This window comes from Odocoileus virginianus, chromosome 11 (assembly GCF_023699985.2).
Source record: "Odocoileus virginianus isolate 20LAN1187 ecotype Illinois chromosome 11, Ovbor_1.2, whole genome shotgun sequence".
NCBI classification, from domain to species: domain Eukaryota; kingdom Metazoa; phylum Chordata; class Mammalia; order Artiodactyla; family Cervidae; genus Odocoileus; species Odocoileus virginianus.
In genome coordinates, this window is record NC_069684.1 from 1325469 (window position 1) to 1348295 (window position 22827).

At 63.3% G+C, this 22827-nt stretch overlaps 1 protein-coding gene and 1 long non-coding RNA gene across 5 annotated transcripts in view; one reads left to right on the forward strand and one right to left on the reverse strand.

Moving 5' to 3' along the window:
• Positions 1 to 935: 935 nt before the first annotated feature.
• On the reverse strand, positions 936 to 3744 carry LOC110146261 (uncharacterized). Its single transcript, XR_011490177.1, has 3 exons — positions 3432 to 3744; positions 2594 to 2696; positions 936 to 2363 (listed from the first exon to the last, which is right to left on the reverse strand). It is a non-coding gene; the product is annotated as an uncharacterized lncRNA (long non-coding RNA).
• Positions 3745 to 4170: 426 nt separating this feature from the next.
• Positions 4171 to 22827, forward strand: part of KIF21B (kinesin family member 21B) — a 42609-nt gene continuing 23952 nt past the window's right edge. For all 4 annotated transcript variants that reach the window (XM_020906984.2, XM_020906986.2, XM_020906985.2 and 1 more), the window contains exons 1-9: positions 4171 to 4600; positions 16703 to 16925; positions 17154 to 17336; positions 19748 to 19897; positions 19984 to 20118; positions 20354 to 20521; positions 20758 to 20873; positions 21284 to 21479; positions 22593 to 22782. In XM_020906984.2, coding sequence (XP_020762643.1) covers positions 4560 to 4600; positions 16703 to 16925; positions 17154 to 17336; positions 19748 to 19897; positions 19984 to 20118; positions 20354 to 20521; positions 20758 to 20873; positions 21284 to 21479; positions 22593 to 22782 — 1402 coding nt within the window. In that variant the 5' untranslated portion in view covers positions 4171 to 4559. The remainder of the gene's footprint in view (positions 4601 to 16702; positions 16926 to 17153; positions 17337 to 19747; positions 19898 to 19983; positions 20119 to 20353; positions 20522 to 20757; positions 20874 to 21283; positions 21480 to 22592; positions 22783 to 22827) is intronic.

The following is a 22827-nucleotide window of genomic DNA, read 5'->3' on the forward strand; positions in this document are numbered from 1 at the left end:
GGTTCTCTGTCCAGTTAGAGGACGGGGGCTCATAGAAGAAGAGACAGGAAATGAAGGAAGTTCATTTCCATTCTGTGCGGAGCCTTGTTAAGGGTGCTCCGCCCAGGTCACCCCATTTCCAGCTCATGACAGTCCACGATGAGGGAGAGGACTGTCCCCATTCTGGGGTGGGGGGGACGCATGATGGGCACAGCTCCCTAACTTGCCTGGGTCACTCGGCCCGAGTGGCCTAGCCGCATCTCTGTGACTCTGGCTTCCGGCTGTCTTCTGTTCCTTTGTGCAGACTCGACTCTTCTGCAAACCATGAGCTCGCACTGGCAGTCCAGTGTTCAGCCTGTGGGTCCCACCACACTGTGGGGGGCACTGCCCCCTCTGGGGTTTCGGGTGCCAGGTCAGCAGCTCGCTGCGTGACCCTGGACTCATCTCTTCACCTCCCTGGGCCTCAGTGTCCTCACCTGAAAAGGGCTCTTGCTGAACTAGATGACCTTGACTGAAGGCTGAGGTTGCCCACACCTGCTCTAACACTGTCTTAGAAAGCACTGCAGAGAAGAAGGGATGAAGCTCCTGTGTTTGAGGTTATGTGGTGCATTAAACCCTCAACTCATCTACATCTGAAACCAAAAATAGTGTGTGTGTGTGTGTGTGTGTGATTTTATTTGTAATCCACAGCACTTCTCTCTCTTCCTTGCTATTTATAACAAATTCTGGTTTCCTCTATGACCGAATCTGTCTTTCTCTATAACAGGGGAAGTCAGGCTGGGCCCTCACTAAGCGGAGGTCCCCACATCTGCACACTAGTAGGCCATGTCTGGGGCTCACAGCTCCTGTGGGCAGGCAGGAGGCTCTGTCTCCAGGTGGGCTCAGGTGGTGCCCACCACCAGCAGGGTGGGCTAGGGCCTGTTCTCCCAGGAGCCCAGCTGGGCAGGACGGGGGGGCCGGGGGGGGGGCGGTGCTGTGGCCGGAGGCCGGCCCCCCACCGCCAGAACTCCAGAGCAAGGCTCAGACACTTCCTCCCACAGCCAGGGCCTGGTGCTCGCCTGAGGAACAACCACAGAGCAGACTCAAGGGCAGGCCACCCCTGGGGAGCCTTCCAGGCCCTGTTGCTGTCAGGCTGCTCTGGGGAGCAGGGTCGGGCAGGAGAGATCTGGGCCAGATGGCTGCCCCCGTCGCTGCCGGAGTCTAGTACTATCTCCACAGTAGCGTGGGAGACTCCTGCCACGGACAGGCCCCCAGGGTTCCATCTGCCCACACACCCACCACTCCGGTCAGAAGAGATAATGGAGCCCAAGATGCCCAGTGGGGGGTGGGGGTCTTGGCTTGGGGCCAGAACTGAGGCTCACACTGCAGTCCAGTGTGTGTATGTGTGCGCATGCATGTGCACGCGTGTGCCTCATGTGCCTGAGTGTGCACACACGTGTGTGCATGACTAGTGCACATGTGCCTGTGCGCACACATGTGCATTGTGTGTGTGCACATACATGTGTGTGCGGGTGTGTGCACATGTGTGTGTGCATGTGTGTGGGTGTGTGCACATGCGTGTGTGCATGTGGGGGGTTGGGGGGGTGTGCACAGGCAGCTGAGGCAGACCAGCCCCCGAGGGTGGGAAGGAGGGAAGGGAGAAGAGCAGTGGGAGGATGGGGGGCGGCGGGGACACACCCAGGGAAGGAGCAGGGCTGAGCTGAGGCTTGGGGGCACTGAGGAGTGTCCATCCCAGGCTTCCCCCAACCCTCTAACCAGATCTGCCCAGGCTGTGGTTTAAGCTTCCTGACCACCCCTTGAATCCCCATCTGACCTTCTTGCCTCAGACTGGCAGCTCCAGGAGGCAAGATCTGGTCAGCAGGCTGTCCTGCGGCTCCCTGGTGGCCCAGGAGGGAGCCACTCTGAGGTCCTGACCTCTAGGAGGCCCTAGCATCAGCCTGGGCACCTCCTGGCTCCTCCAGGCTCAGTACCGTGTGCCCTGGAGGGATGGGGGAAGGGAAAGCGCAAGGCTCTGGCGCCGTTTCCCAGCAGTGAAGCAGTGAAGCTATGAGTCAGAAGGTCACCTACTCTCGGAAGTCAGAGGGGACCTCCAGTAGGCAGGAAACCAGAGCCAGCCCCTGGAGAAGCCGACTCTGCTGGTCAGGAGAGCAGCCTTGCAAAATGCAACGCTGCTGTCTGGAGAGCACAAGTCTAGAGCCTAGCTGCCCAGACCCTTTCCCCGGGCATCTGTTTGGAGGTGGCCTGGTGAGTCTGGATGCACTTCACAGGCGGCACGAGTTCAGTCCTGCATCTGTTGCTTATATGCTGGGTGACACTCAGGGCCCCTTTAGCAAAACTGAAACGAATCAAGATCTTCCTGGTGGCTCAGATGGTAAAGAAACTGCCTGCAACGCAAGAGACTTGGGTTTGATTCCTGGGTCAGGAAGATCTCCTGAAGGAAGACATGGCACCCCTCCAGTATTCTTGACTGGGAAATCCCATGGACAAAGGAGCCTGGCAGGCCACAGTCCATGTGGTCACAGAGCTGGACATGACTGAGCAACTAACACTGCTCTGCTACTAAAGCCTAGCTCACAGGTGATGAGTATGACATGAGAACATGCGTGTAAAGTACCTTGTTCATGTAGATGGTCCATAAATGTCAGTGTCCTCCCCAGTTCTCATCTTGGTTGGAAGAGCATGTCCAGGGTCTGACTCCTCAGCACTCTGCTGGTCTCCTGCTCCAGGATGGGGGAAACACTGACCCCAGAGAGCTCTTCCTCTTGGTTCAAATGCTAGTGAGATGTGCTGGGTCCTGCCAAGCCCTCCCCCACCCCTGCCCCTCGTACCCAAGGACACCCGAGGTGGTGCTGCTGTTTTCCATCAGATTGGGTAGAGGGTGTTGATTTGCCCTTGAAATCTGCCCTTGAAATTATCTTTTGCTTTTTGGTCTGACCAAACCAAACTGGGATGTGGGCTATGGTGGAGCAGTTATTTTGGTTGGGTGGGGGAGGGGAAGGGAGGAGGATGGCACCAAATATGCACCCTCCACCCCTAGCCTGCGCCCTTTTCTAAATCTCTGACGTGGTTTCATCATCTGAGGGTGATGCAAGAGGCTGGGAGTCAGACTCCCCTTCTTCCCCTCCCCCAGCATGCGCCTTCCACATCTGGAGCTGCAGCTGGGTCCTCCTCTTGGGCTTGGTCCAGCGGAGGGAGCTGGTTGAAGTGAGGGGAGGGCAGGCAGCTGGTGAGGGGCCCCGTGAATAGCCCCAGTGTTGGGAGCTGGCGGGCAGGGAGAAGGGGCTGGTCTCCGAGGTGGGAGAGGGACTGGAAAGGCAAATGTGATTTCTTCTCCACCACCACCCAGTGCTTCAAGGCCTCAGGGCTCCCTTGTCTTTCGTACCCAAATGAAGGCAGCTGCCCTCCCCGCCTCCTCCCCCTCCCACCTCCTCCCATCTCCCCCCAGCCTCTACCCAGGTGCCTGGAGCTCAGGGCTCCCTTTGTTCCCTGTCTTCCTGGGGCAGCTCAGGCCTCCCACGCCGACCCTCTGCCCCCACAGCCGCAATTGGCAGAGAGTGAGCAGGGATAAGGGGGTGGGGGGGCTAGGGGTGGGAGTCATCTGTAGGTCATAAAGGTCACTGGAGCCCTCGCGGTCTCCAAGAACGGAGGAGCCGTCTAGGCTAGGAGCCTGACCGGGAACCAACCCAAAGATGAACTTAAAAACGCTGCAGGGTTGTAGGGACAGGGGATTTTAGTTAGACACTAGCGAGAATCCCCCCTAAGTAAAGGTTGGCAATTCACCGGAATAAATGCAGAAGAGAGGCTTTCCCGGAGCTTTCGGAACACAAACCATCAGGCGATGTGGGACGCTCTACAGGGAAGCGCCGGGCCGGGACACCCGGGTGCTTACCCTCGCTTAGCCACTAACTCCTGCGTGACCTTAGTAGTTCCCCTCCCTGCGCCCGGCTTCCGTATTTATGGGCGGGGGGGAGGGGGGAGGTCACACAGAGGCTGAGGGTCTGCGGCTCCGGGGTCGAGGCACCAGTGTGATCAGCTCTTGGGGGTGTGTCCCTCCGGAGACCCCAGGCAACCTCTCCAGGCCCCCAGCGAGCTTGTGGACCCGGATCATCGAGGGGTCTCTTTAAAGGCTTCCGCGGCGCCCCTGCTGCCGGGTCGGGCCTTCGATTGGCGCAACGGCCTCGGGGGCGGAGATCAGGGCGGGGCCTGGGCGTCAGGGGCGGGGCCTCCGCCGGGCCGGCCCCCGCCCCCTTTGTTCGCTCGGCTGCAGGAGGCTCGGCGCGGCCCGAGGTGCGCGCGCGGGAGCCGCGCGGTGGGGAGACCGTCGCTCCCCGGCTGTCCTCTGGCCCAGCGTCGCCGCCCGATGGCGCGAGGGGGCGCGCGGGCCCGGCCCCGGGGGCCCTCAGCCGGCCGCGGGTGAGCCCTCCGCGGGCCGCCCGCGAGCATGTCACCTCCAGGAGCCGCAGCCCCCTCCCGCAGCGCCCTCGCCCCCGCCCTCTGCAGCCGCGGCCGCCGCCGTCGCCCCGGGCAACGGCCCCCAGGCCCCCGCCCCTGATCGACGCGGGCCCCGGCACTGCAGCGCCATGGCCAGCCAGGGGGACTGCTGCGTCAAGGTGGCCGTCAGGTAGGACGGGTGGCCGGGGCGCGTGCGCGGAGGGCTCGGCTTTGTCTCGCGTGGGCACGGGGCGGGGGTTCGGGGGTCCAGGGGCCGCCGCTCCACCGGCAGTCCGCCCCCGCGGAAGGCCAGCCGGCCGCGCTGGAGGGCGCCGCGCGCTGGCCAGGCCCCCAGGGGAGCGGCGTCCCCGCGGGCGGCAGGAGGGGCTTTGTTTGGGTGGTGATTCCGGGCCCCTCTCGGGAGCCCTTAATGATCAGAAAATCGAATAAACAAGGAAATCCGGTATTTCACACCCAGCCCGGGCCCGGGCGGGAGCGTCTGTGTGTTTCCTCTTTGCCCCCCCACGGGCTGCAGTCTCACGCGGGGACACTGGGTGGGGGACATTTCCCCGCATCCACCCAGCCCGCTGATCCTGCGCTCTCCGCACTGACGGGCAGGCAGCACGCCTCCCCGGCCGGCTCCGCAGACAAAGATCGTGGAAGGACGAGTGGAAAGGCTGGGATGGGGCCTTGGCCGGTAGGGAAGCGGAGGCTCTGGAGAGATCCCTGTCGGCCCTGCCCCTAGAGCGGCTGGGCTGGGGACGGAGGAGGGGTGTCAGGGGTTCTCCTCGCAGAGGGCAGGCCGCAGTGACCCTGATGCCCCATCCTCAGGCCCTCAGACAGAATTGAGCAGCAGGGAGGGCCCCGTGGACCTGCCTGGGACTTTGAGGGACATCCTGGCGGAAGCGAGGTGGGCAGAGAACAGGGTACAGCCGAGGTGTGTTCTTTGTGTTGGGTGGGGGCGCTCCGCTCCACGTCACCCTCCCTGTTCTTGATTTGGGGTTAGTTCTTTGAGACAGTCCGTTTTTGAGAGAGTGCCAGCCTGAGACCCATCACCAACACAGGGATGGTGGAGAGCATCACCCAGCCCTGCGTGACGAGGGTGCGAGTCTCAGTCTGGGTCTAGGGTGGGTCTGAGAAAGGTCTCTGACTTCCCTGGGTTGTAGGTGACCCAGATTCCAGAATGCCAGGGCAGTCACTCCGAGATGACTGTACCCACCCCCCAGCCCCAGCCACCTGGCTATCCCTCTGCAGTGGAGAGGGCCAGGGGACCACTGATCACAGGCTGGAGTGGAGGGAGGGAGACCAGCGTGCCCTCCCCCTGGACCGCCGGCTGCTCTCGGAGCATCACTGGCACAGACTCGCCGACCCTGGACAGCCCGAGACAAAGAGGAGCCCCAAAGATGCCTGGTGGGCTGGCAGGGCGGGGCTCTTGGCAGCAGGATCCTATGGGGGGTGAGGAGGAGGGCCAGGGGCATGGTGGGGGGTGGGGAGTGGCAATGTCAGTAAGACAGCTGCAGCGGAGTGGGAGTCTGGGCGCGTCGTGAAAGGAAACTGGACCAGGGCTGGGAAGGAGGCAGCTTTCCTTTGGACTCCGTCTCACACAAAAGAGCCAAACCGAGCCCCCAGCCCCACCTCATCAGGGCCCCCAGGCTAGACCAGGGTTGCAGAGGTGTGGCCAAGCCCGTGGCCTTGGCACCCTTGCAGCCGGGGAAGAGCTGGTGTTTTCTCCCCACCGCTGCCAGTGGCAGGAGCTTCCCGGGACCCTTCCCACCCGGAGCATCTTCCAGCCCATGCTCCCCTCCCGTGACCGGCATCATCTCTGCCTCCACTGAGACTGCCTGCTGGGATCTGGGTGTCCCCACTCCTTGCCTCTGCCACTGGCCTGGAGGGAGGGTGGGGTTGGAACACCTCCAGAGCCAGACCTTCAGGGTCCCCTAGACGGGGAGGGGTCCCCTGGATGGGGAGAAGCCCCCTGGACCAGGAGGGCCCGTCCACTTCTCCTCTCCCACCCCAGCCCCAGCGCACACGCCAGACCTCAGTGGGCAGCTGGCCGCGGAGGGCAGACAATGCCTGGACAGAGCCCAGCTTATAATCAGAGAGCTGAGGACGGGACTGGACTGGGACTGAGGCTGGAGGGGGAGCAGGTGGCACCACTGGGGGGCTGCAGGGAGAGTTCTCCGTTCTTTGGGGTCTCCTTCACCCCCCCCCCCCCCACCCTCGGAAATCTCTGGTCCCACTTGATGGACTGGGTGGCAGGCTGGAGCAGTGTAGACCATTGCTGGAATGAGCCAAGGATCTGGAACTGCCAGGGGCCTAGCCTGGTTGCCCTTTCTTATATCTAACTGTGTCCCCGTGAGAATGACTTATGGCAAGTCCAGGGTCCAACTCTTGAGACAGGGAGGCCAGGAATGGGGCAGATGTGGTCTGACACATGTGCGTGCGTGTGTGTCTGTGTGTGTAAGGGCCCAGGGGCCACTAGATTAGGTAAGAAGTGCCAGGCCTGGGGCTCTTGGCACGGTAATCTCCGGATAAGGATCAAAGCTGGCTTGTCTGCAGAGCTGAGGGGAAGGCCATGGAAGGGTCAGACCACAAGGGGGCAGCTTTCAGGACCTGCAGCTGTGGGTGAAGGGAGAAGGTCTAGATGTGAGCAGAACCCCAACCCCTGCCCCCAGCCTGGGCCACCCTGGGAGCTGGCCCTCTGCCCCTGCGCTCTGCTCCAAGACTCCTGGGCCAGCCCCTCCAGTCTGCCCTGTGATCCATTTATCCTTTAATCCTCTTGTCCGATAAGGGCTCTCTCAGCTCTGAGGCTGGTTAAGGCCAGTCCCTACTTGGGAGGGGGGTGATGGGGAGCACAGACCTGCTCCAGGTTGCAGAAATGCAGGCCTAACTAGTGGGGGGAGAAGGGGAAGGGGCGGCTATTAAGAAATGCTAGTTGGCAAAGTTGAGATTGGGGAAGGAAGCCGAGTCACGGGGTGCGTTTATTTAAGACCCTTTTAAGCCCCCAGGTCTGAGCCCCCAGCACGAGGGGAGGCCTGACCACCCCATCCCCTTCTCCTTGCCTGCTTTCCTTAAGCTTCGGTCCTTAGTCTGCTGGGGCGGGGCCGGGGGCTTCATCGGTTCCCTGGGCATCCATCCCTGGACACTGCAGGGTCAGACCTGAGCTGGAAAGGGGCTGGGGAGCAGCAGCCAGGCGCCCAGGGACAGTCAGAGGGCAGCCTTGCCCTGTCCTCTTGTCCTCTAGCTGCAGTTACTCCCCTGGCTCCAGGCTGTGCTGAAGTCTTAGTCAGTGTCTGTCTAAAATTTTGAATCAAGAGGAATTGGTGGTTTGGGACAGAGATAAGACAGAAAAAACTTAGTGGGGGTGGGGAGGCTGTGTCTTCAGCGTCTCCCCCCTGCCTCCCTCCCCCGGCAGAGTCCGAGGCCGGCCAGGACCAACTAGTGCCCGCTTGGCGCCTGCTGTCCGATTCCCAGACCTGGGAGAGGGCCCAGGCAAGGGCCTCCCGGGGGTGGTGGAGACCCAAGAGTCTTGGTGGCGGTCTCGTGCTGCAGAAATAGGGCTTATGTCATCACCAGGAAGTGCAGTGTAGTAACCGCAGGCCCCGGAAGCGTGCCCCCCACCCTCTGCCCTAGCCAGCTCGCCTGATTGGCTGTCAGCTTTTGAAGACCGCGCTGGGGTTGGGGGGGCAGGGGCTGAGGAAGTGACAGAAGTGACATGTGCCCGGCACCCTCCTTCCCACAGCTCTGGGGACAGAGGGCCGGGCTGGGGCCCGCTGCTGTTTCTCCTCCTGGGCCTCAGTTTTCCCTCCCTGTACAATGGGATCAGCGGTCTGTTCTGGCGTGTCCTTTTGTGAGGAGCAGTGGTCTGGGTGCAGCAGAAGGTGGACAGTCCTTAAAGGCTGACTCTGGAGGAGCTGAGCGTGAAGAAAATGTGAACACAAATAAGCACTTGCTGAAAGCGTACCTAGGTGTCTCGCTGGGTTAAGCCTCAGTGACTGTTAGGTAAAAACAGTTCACCTGGAGCCCTGGGACTGGTGGCTGACGGGCTGCAGGCAGCAGGCGGCAATGGAAGCACTGGGCTAGGGGGCCTGGGCGCGGTCACTTCCTGCACACTCGCTGGGCGCCAGGCATCGCGCCTTCTCATCCCACACAGGCCCGCGGGAGCCAGGTGCCACCCCACCGTGGAGACAGGCTCAGGCTCACCGCGGCGAACAAAGGCCTCTGACCGTGCGCCCAGGGCAGCCTCCCTCCCGAGGCCCTGCTCCACGCAGCCTGCTCGGGCCGCTAACTGGCGCTCTGCCAGCGTCTCCGTGCCTCCGTTTGCTCTGATGCTGCAGGCAGGTCACGGCTGTGACTGTGAACGTGGGAGGGCATGCGGGGAGAGACTCAGGGCTGGGCACAAGCCGCCTGTCTCCACGTGCTCCTGGATGTGGGGCTCTCTCCCCGCCCCCACTAGTGGGAGCCGCCCTCCTGCCTTTTCTGAGCTCCATGCAGCTGCCCCTGGAGCCTGCTTTCCTGCCCGAGGGCCACCTCGCTGCCCTGCAGGGCAGTTCCCCGACAGCCACGTCCCCGCCCGCCTCCTCGCGGACCCCTCCACCTTGGGCTCCTTGCTTGCTTGTTTCACCCCCTGGACAAGCAGCCCCCATGAGGAATGGGGGCCCTGAGAGGCTGCGGGCTGGTGAGGGGAGGCAGCCTCCCTGCTGGAGCGGGGACTGCGCTGGGTTGGCGGCCTGGGCCCGGGGGCTGCTCCTTTGTCTGGGAGGTGGGCGGTGGAGCTTGGATGGGTTTGTGGGGCCCGCGGCAGGTGTCCTGTCCCCAGCAGCACCCCTGCCCAACCCTCGCTGCTCTGGGTGTGGAAGGGATGCAGGGCCATGGTTCACCATCGCCGGACCCCCAGACTCCCGAGCCCCTGTCCCTCCACCGTGGGGGGTGGAAGCCCACCGTTACTGGGGTCGAGCCGGGCAGGGCCCCTGGGGACCGGGGTTGGGGGCTGGTGGGAGTGCAGGCCTACGCCTGTTGCTGTGCATTCCCCAGCAGGCGAGCGTCCCCAGGGCCCAGTCCCCGCCGAGCGGCCCCCCAGACCCGGATGCCAGCACAGCTCGGGGCTCTGCAGCGTCTCCTGGGAGGTCATGGGAAACCCCTGCCAGATGCCCCAGGACAGGGTGGGGGTGGGGCAGGCCAGCCGGCAAGGCTGGGGCGCAGCTGCGCGGGCTTCCCTGGGCTGGGGACGCCCCCTCCCAGGCCCCACAGCTGGGCCTGCAGGGTGGACCGCAGCAGGGGGAGTGGGCAGCTCAGGACAGGGGTTGGCCCCCCCTCCTCGCACCCGCGTTCCAGCTTCTCCCTTCCCGCCTCCTCCGCCAGGCCTCCTTCAGCGTTTCTCGGGGAGCGGGCCCAGCTGAGACCCTGATGCCTTGGGGTTGTGCATTAGACGCCCACGCCCTACCCCACTGGACAGCCTGCCCGGAAATTCCGCAGAAGTCAGTGGCCAGGACCCGGGGATGAGCTGAGAGAGCGAGAGGTGAAGGATATCCCCAGGAGCTACAGGGTCAGAGTCCTGAACCCCAGGCTTCCTGTGGGTCCCCTTGAGTGTCTGCAGCCCTCCCTGGGCTCCTGGGAATGTGTGTAGGGGCAGAAATCAAGCAGAGGGGGCTGTGGACCCCTTTCCCCAGGCCTGGCCTCGTAAACCCATGTCCTTTGACCCCGCCGTACAAAGCCTTCTTGTTTGGGGGTGCAGGCCAGTGTTTTCCCTGAGGCAGCCTCAGAAGGACTGGGCTGGGGGGGGGCCTGGGAAGTCACAGGGCTCCCCGTGCCATAGCTCTGCAGCTGAGAGGGGCAACACCCCGCACTGGACCTGCCACCCTGCTTCAGGGCGGACTGCCCCTCGCATCCCCCTGCAGGACGCAGTAAGTCAGCTGAAGCCCCAGGGTGTCTGGGAGCCAGACTCCCCTGAGACAGCAGGGATGTCAATTCCAGCTGACTTCCTGGAGCTGGCAGACTGCCCAGGAGGGGGTGGGGGAGGAGGACAGGATGCCCACGAACGAATGTGGGTGCAGACCTCCTCCCTCTGCCTCAGAGGCGGGCACCATGCTCTTGTGAGGAAGCAGCCTCCTGGGTCCCTAGCCCCCACTTCCCTTGCCCCAGCCTCAGCTATCTTCACTGTGAATGTGAAAATGCTCCCCTAGCAGACGGCTCTGGCCCTCTGGCAGCTGTCGGCAGGATCATCTTTCCCCGGCCCACCTCTCTCTGGGCTGGGGCTGCTTAGAGGATGCGGCAGGCCAGACCACAGTCAGGCTGGGTTTGGATTTCAGCTCCAGCATTAGGAGAGTGTGACTTCAGACTTGTTCAGATTCTCCCTCTGAGCCTCAGGAAGGAGGCAGTCCTTACACATGACGTGTGTTCCTGCATGTAAAGGAGCTCCATGCATCGGCTCTCAAAAGATACTGGGTCCGGTCCTAACTGGCGGCTCGGGCGGCGTCAGTGACCATGACTGCAGGGGAGGCCTGCAGACCCCCGTTCCCTTCCAAGGGCTCCGCAGCCTCTGCAGGCAGGAGGCTCTCGCTGCTAGCCAGTCTGAATCCCTCGCGCGGTGGCTGAGTTCCCCTCCGGTCCAGCTCCTTCAGTGACGGGGCCAACGTGGCCCCTGGCCGGTCACGGCACGGCTGAGTGCCTCACTGTGCCAGGGAGACGGGGTCCTGCAGCTCCTCTCTTTGTCCCCCACCACACACACACACACACACACACGCCTCCGCATCGGAGGTCGCGAGAGCCCAGCGCCAGACAGAGCCAGGTGTGGCGTGAGGAGCGGGTCACAGGATCTGGGCAGCCCACCCCGGGACAGGGTGCTGGGCGTTCTCACTTCTCCAGGCACCCCTGGGCTGTCCCAGTCCCCCAGGCTCCTATTCAGGGTTCTAGAAAGACCTTAGGGTGTCCGGGAGGGGCTTACACCCCTGGGCTGTTTCTGAAGGGACTGGTTACAAGGTGGTCTTGGCTGTCGGAGGGGGCTGCGGTTTTTCTCAAAGCCCTGGACGTGGGGCCTGTAGGGTGTCTTGCAGCCTGGAAGACCCCAGAGTGACATGACTCACCTGCAGGCTGGCTCTCCCGGGTCCTCCTCCCGCTCTGACCCTTCAGTCCCATGGCCAGGAAAGACGGGCTTCCTAGAAGACCTAGTTACTGATTAGCTCTGTGACCTGAAGCTGAGTTTATTTCTCTCTGAGCCCTCATCTGTAAATTGTGGGGGAACCTCCCTCTTAGAACATGTGGAAAGTGTGGTAGGAGCCCCGCTGAGAGTGTGTGCAAAGTGTGGCAGGAATCCACCTTAGAATGTGTGCAAAGTGTGGTAGGAACCACCCCTTAGAATGTGTGCAAAACGTGGTAGGTGCCCCCCTGAGAATGTGTGCAAAATGTGGTGGGAATCCCCTACTTAGAACATGTGCAAAGTGTGGTAGGAATGCCCTTAGAACGTGTGCAAAGTGTGGTAGGAATGCCCTTAGAACGTGTGCAAACTGTGGTAGGTACAATGACCGGTGACCAGCAAAGAGGCATGTTGCTCCTTAAGTGCACGGTTATTACTCCTGAGGAATTGAGTCTACAGGGTTCCAGGTACCAGCAAAAAGGGATGTCAGGAATCACAGACCACACCCCACAAATTTAAGAATTTTTGGGATTCTGGAGCAGTTCTTAGTTATTTTAATATCACAGCCTGAGCCTGGCATGGGGTCGCAAGAGTGGGACACGACCTAAAAACTAAACCACGACCTCTTGGAGAAAAGAAAGACTTCTTCAAGTGGAAAGAACCTGGGGGCCACAACCCCGGGAGCCTGGGATAAAGATGCGGGGGCGGTCGGTTAGGGACCGACGGAGGGGTTGGAGCCGACTCACCGGCAGGGACGGGGTTCACCTGGGGCGGAGCCACACCCACGCGCCCTGCCCCAGGGCCCGGCGGGGCGGAGCCCTGAGGGGTGGTTGGCGGCTTTGTGCGGCGTCACCGAGGCCGGTCTGGAGGGGCCCGCCGCTGGCCAGGCTTTGGGGGAGGGACCCTCCCGCCTTGGCAGTCAGCATCCCCGGGCCTGCCTCTTCGCTGGCTCCGCCGTCCTCCGCTTCCGCCCTGTCCTGGCTCCCGAAGAGCCGGGGAAGTGCTGAGCTCAGCGCTTCCTGCAGCCCCGGGCGCGGACTCGCCGCCTTTGTGCCCCGCCTGGGGGGGACACGAGCCGGTGTGGGGTGCGGCCCGGGCGCCCGCAGCCCTCTGGCCCGAGTGTACAGACGGCTGTTAGAATCCCCAGCGCCGGGGCTCCGGCGTCTGGCCCTGGCGCCGCTAGGCAGTGCGCGGAGGCAGCCCCGCGGGTCCCCGGCTGGACCCCTCTGCTGGAGAGTCCGGGCCTTTTCTGAGCCCCTGCCGGCCCTCTGCGGGTTGCCAAGTGGCAGATACCGGGCTGTGTTCTGGGAGGTTCCAGGCCTTTCTCAGTGGGCCCTGCGCCGCCCTCCCCCTGACGGGCCAGGAGAAAGGATGGGGCGGGGGGGGGGGGGGGGGGGGGTTGGGGGAGGGCCCAGGGGAGGCTTCCAGGACTGGGGTGGGGGGGGGGGGTCCTCTGCTCAGAAATGACCCCCGCCGTTTGGGTTTGACAAAAACAGGCAGCACAGTTTGCCAGTTTGTTTTCCAGATAGTGCAGTAAATCATAATTTATCTTGATCACTGAGTTTTTTCATTCCCCCTTAAATTTTGCATCTGAGGCGCGAACACCTCACTCGCCTCACCCTTGCTCCTGGTTGGGCCCACAGCGCCCTGCACCCTGGTTCCCTTGGAAGACCCTGGAGCCTGGTTCCCACCCCTGCCCACCCTCCTGCGTCCTCAGGGAGGAACGGTGCTGGCAGGGGTGCCATCCTGCCGCCCTGTGTAGCCGGAAGCTGTCTCCTTCCCTCATCTGGGGCTCCAGGGCCACCCACAGAAGTGACCCGCCCCGGGCGGGGCTAGGCTGGTCAGGAGCTGCCGCAGGGAGGGCTGCGAAGTTCCTAGAAAGCTGAAGCTGGGAAGAGAGGGCCGGATGATGCAGGGAAGCAGGGCTGGCCGACCCGCTGGGTGGGGCAGGCCCTTGCCAAGGGCCTGTCTTTATCTCCTGGACACGGCCTGGGTTCAGACTCTCCCCCGGGCGGGGTGTGGGGGGCAGGAGCCCCCAGGTGACTGCGTCCGCTGGACTTGGGGCCCCAGAAAGCCCAGCACTTGGGTCCAGCCTGCCGGACCTGTGTCGGCTGTGGCAGGCCGCCCCCCGCCCAGCTGCCCCCTGCTCCCTCGGTGGTGACGGGCAGGGAGCTCATACGTCCGTCTAGGTGCTGAGTGTCCCAGGCAGCTGGAAAAGGAGAAGCTGCAGGCTTCGGACTCCTGGCTTGCCTGTACTGACTGGGACTCAGCGGCTTCACGCCTCAGCTTCTCTCTCTGGACAGTGGGTTGAAGTCGCCAGTGCATCACCTCCCTTAAGTGAGATGGTCTGAGGCAGGTGCCCCACCCAGCACTGGCACATGAAAGCATGCATGCTTCATCCCACGAAGCTGCCACGTCCAGCTACTTGTTCACAGCTCGTTCCTAGGATGAACACTCCCCTGTGCCCTGTCCGGGTCGGTGGCCTTGGGAATTAGTGACTCATCCTGGGCCCGTGTCCCCTGGCTCCCAGCTGGTACCCCATTCTCTGGATGGGAGCACTCACCCATCCACACCTGCCAAGGACATTGGTGCCTAGAATGGGCCAGCGTGGGGCTGGCTGGCTCTCTGACCCCAGAGGACCCCACACCAAAATGTGCTGGACCGGGGAAGGTCCCAGGGTGAGTGCCTGCTGACCTTGCAATGCCTGGACCCTCACACCCTGGAGCCCTCTCCTCTACGCCCTGACTCCTGATGTCCTTCCAGCCGCCCTCTTGGGCTGGAGGCCTGGTGGGCAGAGCAGAAGCTGGCCTCTTGTTGATGGGCTCAGCTGGGCAGAGCAACGGCTCCCCCTCCACGGCTCCTCCTGTCTCCAGGGACCCTGATTCGATTTCCTCCAATCACCAACATTGCCGTCTGCCTGTGGTAATTAAATGGTATTTGAACCGGATCCAGAAATCCCATCGCAAGCAGCCCACGTGGCAGGGAGCTGGCGCTGGCCAACGAAACTGCAGGGGCCTCAGAGGTGGCTGGGTCCCCCTGGGAGCCCTGGACACCCTGGGCCCCCAGGCCTGAGCTCCCAGTGCCCTCTGAGCTAGCTGCCTGCCCTCCCCTGGGCACGTTGGGCCCTGCCCCTCAGCTGCACGAAACACAGGAACGGGGGTGGGGGGTGGAGCCCGCCCGGCCCAGGCTTGGACCCCGCCGCCCCTGGCACCCTCCCTGCCCACCCTCGGGCCTCACCACCCCTGGCCGGCACCGTCTGTTTCCTTGTCCGCCCCGGGGACCAAAGTGTCCCGCTCGGGCATGGTTGTGTGTGTCGGCCACGGCCACCAGCGGTCCAGGTGGGAGTGCCACGGCCCGGGCGTCTTACTGGCGGGTCCAGTGTCTGGTCTGTAGGTCCAGAAAGGATGGGTGGGGTTCCCAGCGCCCCTCCCAGCCAGAAGCTGGCCTGGGGAGACGGGAGCTGAGCTCTCACTTCAGCCTGGCCCGCAGCAGCTAGATGGGGCAGGGAGCAGGGTGGTCATCTCCGTGGGTGTCCGGCCCCTGCAGCCTCGGTGGTGTAAGGACTGGTCCTGGAGAAAGCCCATGTCACCACCCTGCCCCCAGCCTCTTATCCCCCCTCAGAGCTGAACGCAGGCCACAGGCTCTGGGGCTTCTCACCGGGCCCTGAGGGGGCTCGGGGCTGGGCAGCCTGAGGTGGAGACAGGATGGCCCTTGGGGGCCAGCTCTGCGGGGAGGCACCCTGGGCTGGCCCTCACATGCTTTCTTTTCTCCGTAAATGTTGGCTTAGGGCAGGGGTGCTGACAAGCAGCTCATTGTGAGAGTCTGGCTGAGGGGCTGGCTATGTGAGCCCATGAGCACCCCCCCCCGCTTGGAGATTCAGGCATCAGGAGGTGCTCTCTGCCAATCCATGCACATGCTCACTGACTCTCTCTCGGTTGCCATGGGGACCTCCTCCAGCAGCGGCTCCTTGCAAGAGGGTCAGGGGCTGGTGATGGCCCTGCCCAGTGTCCACGCCGCGCCCCACTTCGCCCTGGGGCCCCTTCTCTTCCTCTGTGCCGGGGAGCCCCCAGGGCCTGGGATGGGGGCCCCTCCTGTGGCGGACGCCCCTACTGGGGGTCCCTGCCCTTCTCTGACTTTTGCCTCCACCCGCCCTGCAGGGTCCTGCCTGGTCTGGCCCTCTTGGCTCCGAGAAAGGAACCAGAGCTTGTGCCTGAGACTGATCCCCTGGCATCTGGGGTGGGCCTTCCGGAGCGGGGGGTACCCCCTGCAGCCCCCCCAGAGCTGGGCAGAGGCACTGGTTTCCTCTTCCGGACGTAGCCGCCCCCCCGACCCCGGGGAGCAGCCAGGCCTGGCCCTTCCTTCCCTCACTGTTATTGGACTTTGCCTCCAGGAGGGGCCAGCCGTCTTCTCCCCACTCCCCGTCTCTACGGACCCGGACTCTGGGGCTCCTTGACCAGTCAGGAGCGAGTGCTTTGATTTCAGTCAGACCTGTCAGGTTCTGTTCTTGCCCAGTCTTGGGAAAGTCAAACTCTCCCAGCCTCTGTTTTCTCAGTAAAAATCCAGCAAATAATACATACCTCGCAGGTTTATGGTGAAGAATACGTGAATTCGTGTTAGGTAAAATACGTTTAACGTAGATTCAATCCCCAGGGTGCTTATGAAATGTCAGCAGCTGCTGGACTTCCTTGACGGTCCAGTGTTAGGACTCCACCTGCCAATGCGGGGACATGTTTCGATCCCTGCTCCGGCGAATCCACATGCCACGGGGCAGCTGAGCCCATGCGTCACAGCTATGGTGCCCTCGAGCCCCAACTTCTGAGCCCATGGGCTGCAATCCTGAAGCCCTGCGCCTAGAGCCCATGCTCCGCCACAAGAGCGAGAAGCCCGCGCTCTGCCTCTAGGAAAAGCCCATGTGCAGCCAGGAAGACCCAGTGCAGCCAGAATGCATGCATACATAAGGGCGCCAGCAGCTGCCGCTGTGAGCGCTGTGGACGTTGCCCTCACTGCCATTGTCAGGGAGGCCTCACACAGCTGCCCCCTCGCTGTGCTTCCTCCTCCCTCTCCCGGGAGAGGAGGGCCTGGGGGCAGACGCTGGCCAGCAGCAGTCCCACCCCCAGCCCGTCTGACCCAGGACTCCCTCCCGCCCCCCGCCCCGGGCAGGATCCGGCCCCAGCTGTCGAAAGAGAAGATTGAGGGCTGCCACATCTGCACGTCGGTCACCCCCGGGGAGCCGCAGGTCCTCCTGGGGAAGGACAAGGCCTTCACCTATGACTTTGTCTTCGACCTGGACGCCTGGCAGGAGCAGGTCTACTGCACCTGCGTCAGCAAGCTCGTGGAGGGCTGCTTCGAGGGCTACAACGCCACCGTGCTGGCCTACGGGCAGGTGAGCGCCGTCTCCGCCTGCGGTCCCTCTGGCCTGGCCCGTCTGAGGGCGGAGAGCCGCCCGCAGGGCAGCTGGGACGCAGCCGGGGTCTTGGCCGTGGTCGGTGCTGGGGCGCTGCTGGCTGAGACTTGGGATCGGGCGGAGAGGACAGGCTGGGAGGGTCCTGGGCTCGCCGCCCCGCCTCCCAGAGTGCTGGGTAACGCCCTCCTCCCCACTTTGCCAACACAGACGGGGGCCGGGAAGACGTACACGATGGGCACCGGCTTCGACGTGGCCACAGCGGAGGAGGAGCAGGGCATCATCCCGCGGGCCATCGCGCACCTCTTCGGGGGCATCGCGGAGCGCAAGCGGCGGGCTCAGGAGCAGGGCGTGGCCGGGCCCGAGTTCAAAGTCAGCGCCCAGTTCCTGGAGGTCCGTGGCCTTGCGGATAGGCAGGGGCAGGGTCAGGGGAGGGGGGGCGGCAGGACTTGGGGGCCGGGCTCCCCGCGGGGCGGCAGAAGAGCCTGGGGCGCCGCGGAGGCATCGCAGGGATGAGGTCCCCGCTGGGGAGGAGGGCCCCTTGCTCTGCGGCACTGGAGGTCTGCCCGCGAGGCCCTGAAGGGGCTCCCTGCCTCCAACGGAGCTCGAGTCAGGGAGAACCTGTAGGATCCCTGCAAACACGGACGGATTACAGCTCTGCCTCCTGGTGGGGGCGATGGCACCCAATCCTAGGGGCCTTAGGGTGACGAGGACGCACCGGCCTGGCTCATAGTGAGAACTCTGGCTCTCGTCCCTTCTGGCCTCCGCTGGGCCCTCCCTTCCCTTTCTGGCCGAGGTCCTTCCTGACCCTCAGAGTCTTCTCTGACCCCAGGGCAGGAGGGTTTTCCAGAGGCGGCCTTTCTGGCCTCTGGCCCCCCTCTCTCTGGGAGGAGGTCATGGTGCTGAGCCCCGGGGAGGCAGCTAAGGGCTCTGGGGCTGAGGAGGGGCCCCCTGGCCTGCCCAGAGGCCTCTCAGAAGCGGCTCCAGGAGGGCCGTGGGCTCAGTACCTCTCTCAAGGCCAGGTGTGGCGAGGCTCCTGCTCTCAGCCGTCTGGTGCAGGCAGCGTCAGTTCCAGGGATCCTGGCCCCGGGGCGATCACTGGGTATGGGGTCGCCCTGGGCTCTGACCGTGTCCAGGGTGTCCTCAGAGGGAAGGATGTGGCCCCAGTGTTCTCCAGGTCTCCCTGTCCACCTCTGCCTCCCCAGCACTGCTCCCTCCCAGGCATATGTGCACTGCTGTTCCCTTAGGGGGCCTGTGCTTTAGGCTTGGACGCTGCTCTTTGTCCTTCTGGACTTTTGCTTTTGATAGAGAGTCTGCCTTTGTGTGTGTGTGTAGGTATATGTGTATGTGTATGTATATGTCTATATATGCATGTATTTATATGTGTGTGTAGGCATGTGTATGTGTGTCTGTATATGTATATATGTATGTGTGTATGTGTCTGTGTGTACATGCGTAGGTATCTATGTACATGTATGTATGTGTGTATGTGTCTGTGTGTACAGGCGTGGGTATGTATGCACATGTATGTATGTGTGTATGTGTCTGTGTGTACAGGCGTGGGTATGTATGTACATGTATGTATGTGTGTATGTATGTATGGGTTTCCAGGTGGCTCACTGGTAAAGAATTTGCCTGCAATGCAGGAGACACAGGAGACAAGGGTTCCAACCCCAGGTCAAGAAGATCCCCTGGAGGAGGAAATGGCAACCCACTCCAGTATCCTTGCCTGGAGAACCCCATGGACAGAGGAGCCTGGCGGGCTGTGGTCCATGGGGCTTGCAGGGTCGTGCACAGCTGAGCGACTGAGCACACACACTGTATATGTCTGTGTGTGTGTGTACGTGTATGTCTGTGTATATCTGCGTGTTTGTGTATATGCATATGTGTATGTTTGTGTGTATGTGTGTCCCACACTGTATATTTCTATAAACTTCTCTTTGTTTTTTCCTTTCTCCATCCTTTTGGCATAGAGAGCCCCAAAGAGCAGTTAAGCACCTAGAAAGCCCACACCCAATGGTGACCCACAGGGACTAAACGTTGCCGTGCATCTGTCCTGACAGACAGACAGACACCAAGGCCCCACATCTGCACCAGGGCCTTCCGTTTCCTCTTCCCCTTCCTGTGGGGTATTTCTGTCTCTTGAAGGCCATCAAAGCCTCAGATGTCCGCGGGCTGGGACCTGCCCCCGCCCCACACAGGCCTCTGTTGGCTGCTGACCACTTCCAGTCCCTCCTGTTCCCACCCCAGCTCCCTGCCTGGTGACAGTTCCAGCAGGTGAAACTTGCCCGGCCAGCTGTTCCAAGCACAGGCGTCTCCAAAGCTGAGACCATCTGAAATTGGGGGACACTCCTGGCCAGGCCGCCTCCCAGAGTGGTGTCCCCAGGCTCACTGGGGGCCAGGTCACAGGCGGCTCTCCATCCCTCACCCCCCCCCCCCCAGCTCAGCTCAGCTCTCCACGAGCCCCACCTCCCCGCTTGGAACCCCTGTCCCTGCCCCCACTCCCCTGTCACATCACATCCTCTGTCTGTAGGAGGACTTGGTCCTCTTGTTCCCACCAGGTCCTCAGCCCCCGGGGCGGAGCACTCATTGCTGCCTCTGTGGGCTCTGCCCAGGATCCAGCTGCCCCCGCCCTGTGCAGAGGAAAGAGCCCAGAACCGAAGCCCCGGGAGAACCGGGGTGGCCAGGGAGCCTCCCAGGGCCAGTCTCCACGCTTGCAGAGCAGAGCTGGTGTGTGGCTGGAGAGAGCCCCAGGGGCCCCGGCCCCGCCTGCATACACCCAGCCCCATCTCCTGCCTGCACAGCTCTACAACGAGGAGATCCTCGACCTCTTCGATAGTGCCCGTGACCCCGATGCCCGCCACCGCAAGTCCAACATCAAGATCCACGAGGATGCCAGTGGCAGCATCTATACCACAGGCGTCACCTCGCGCCTCATCAGCTCACAGGAGGAGGTGAGCGACTGCGAAGCCGCAGGGGGCTGGTGGGGGGTGGCGCCCGGGCCACACGGCTGCAGGCCCTGATGTCCGCCCCTCCGCAGCTGATCCAGTGCCTGAAGCAGGGTGCCCTGTCCCGCACCACGGCCAGCACCCAGATGAACGTGCAGAGCTCACGCTCCCACGCCATCTTCACCATCCACCTGTGTCAGATGCGTGTGTGTGCCCGGCCGGACCTGGTGAGCAGCCCGAGTCAGACACCCGTGGGCGGGAGGGCGGTGTGGCGGGAGCCCAGGCTCTGGGCAGCAGGCCCGGGCTCGGGCTCGGCTCACCCTACCCCTGGAGGACCCGCCTTCCTCTCGGTGCACGCGGTCTGATGCTCGGTGTGCGCGAGGCCCCCCAGCCACGCTGCCCCCCAGGGCCTGAGGGCAGGGGCTGGGAGCAGAGGGGCCCATGCCGGCTGCTTCCCCGCAGGTGAATGAGGCTGTGAGTGGGCTTCCTGATGGTGCCCCTCCTGCGAGCGAGTATGAGACACTCACCGCCAAGTTTCACTTCGTGGACCTGGCCGGCTCCGAGCGGCTGAAGCGGACGGGGGCCACGGGCGAGCGGGCCAAGGAGGGCATCTCCATCAACTGTGGGCTGGTAGGCATGCGGCGGCCAGCACGGCTCAGCCTCGGACCCTCCCCAGGCCCGCCTTGGGCCGGCTGCTGGCCGGGGTGTGCGCTGCCCTGCCCCTGACTGCCCACTGTCACCAACTCTCACATCTGCCTCTCAACCCTCGGGGAGCCTGCGGGCTGCTGGGGTCGGTGGGCCAGGCTTACCCTCGGGGCTCACTGGTCCTCTCCCAGTGCCTCTCGAGCACCCGTCTGTCTCTGCAGCTGGCCTTGGGCAACGTGATCAGCGCCCTGGGGGACCAGAGCAAGAAGGTGGTGCACGTGCCCTACAGGGACTCCAAGCTCACCCGGCTCCTCCAGGACTCACTGGGCGGCAACAGGTACCCGCCGACACCCTGGGCAGGGGCAGGGGAGCTCAGGGGCCTGCCAGTGGCCGGATTGGAGCAGGCAGCTCAGTGGACAGGGCCCCGCCCAGCCCTGTGGGCTGCAGGCCTCGAGGTGCCCCCCGGCCACTACGGTTGGGCCCGGCTTCATCGTCTGCACGGCAGGGAGGGGTGTCCTGAAGGAGGTGCTAGAGTCCAAAGGGGACGCTGGGGCTGCATCACAGCATCGCGGCGGTCACCACTGCTGCAGTGGAGACCCAGGCCAGGTGGTGTGGAGCCCCAGCTCCAGGTTCTGCCCAGGTCCTTAGGGCCCCCTGCCTGGAGCATGATCTGCTCCGAAGTGATGCCCCCGCCCCCCGGGCCGGCCCGTGCCCTCGCCCTTCATTCCACACCCCCGTACTCCCCAGCCAGACCATCATGATCGCCTGCGTGAGCCCCTCGGACCGCGACTTCATGGAGACGCTAAACACGCTCAAGTACGCCAACCGGGCCCGCAACATCAAGAACAAGGTGGTGGTGAACCAGGACAAGACCAGCCAGCAGATCAGCGCGCTGCGGGCCGAGATCGCGCGCCTGCAGATGGAGCTGATGGAGTACAAGGCGGTGAGTAGGCCCCGCCCTCACAGGCCCCGCCCACAGGCCCAGCCTCTCCTAGGCCCCGCCCCCTCCCGCCCGGCCTCACGCACCGCCTGCCAGTCTTGGTGGCCAGGGCCGGGCTCACCGAGTGATCCGAGCACCGTCGGAGCTTTCAGGACTTATGGTGTCAGACAAAGAGAAACACGTCCGGGCTGCAGGGTCTCACGCGTAGGACCGGCGTCTGTGGGGCTTTACTCCGCTGCGTGCACTGCGTTGGGCCCGAGGAGACTCGGGCTACAGCACAGGAGCTGAGGACAATTGACGGGACCACACGAGTGGCCCAGCGTGCCTGGGGATGCTGCAGGGGAGAGGGCTGGCCCCCATTCAGGTGGTCAGGGAGGGCCTCAGGGGAGAGGGGCCTGCATTATGGGAACAAGTGAGATACCAGCAAAAGGAAGTGGGGCGGGCATCCTCGGGTGCCAACAGGCTAGGAGCAAAGGAACAGAGAAGGGCCAACGAAGCGCTCTGGGGAAGCATCCCATTCTGTGTGACGGAGGCAGAAGTCACCATCAGCGGCCCCTGGCCCAAACCTGGCACACAAGTGGGTTTTGGTTGGACTGGCCCTTTGCTTTCAAAGAATGCAAGGGTAGTTGCCACTTTTCTGAAAATTAGGGAGTTTCTGTTTTCTTTAAGACTCTGAAGCTCTAACAGGGTGGCACCAGGCTGGCTGGAGTGGCCCAGGGGGTGGCCCCTTTCAGACTGAGTGCAGTTCTGTTTGCCGCAGTCCCCCCGCCCGGCCGTCTTACACCTGCCCTCCTCCTTCATGCCCACCCCCGACTCTGGGTTTTGGCCCTTGGGTTAGTGTTTGTGGAGACAGGAAGCTGAGCAGTGGAGAGGGAGGTGGGGTGAGATTGTGAAGGTCTGGAATGGCTAGTCACGAAATGTGGACTTTCTGTTGTCACGGGGGCCCTGGAAGGTTTCTGAGCCCTGGGAGATGAAAGCTCGCAGGCGGAGCTGGCAGGGCTGCCGTGCAGGGGGAGAGGCAGGGGTTGTGGGGAAGAGCATCGTCACCTCCCCCCACCCCCCACCCCCCACCCCATCCCTGACTGCCCCCCCTGCCCCCCCACCCGCCACTCCCAGGGCAAGAGAGTGATTGGGGAGGATGGCGCTGAGGGCTACAGCGACCTGTTCCGGGAGAATGCCCTGCTGCAGAAGGAGAACGGGGCACTGCGCCTGCGGGTGAAGGCCATGCAGGAGGCCATCGACGCCATCAACAACCGCGTCACCCAGCTCATGAGCCAGGAGGCCAACCTGCTCCTGGCCAAGGCCGGTGAGTTGGGTGCACCAGGCGGGCTCAGAGCGCCGGCAGGCAGGC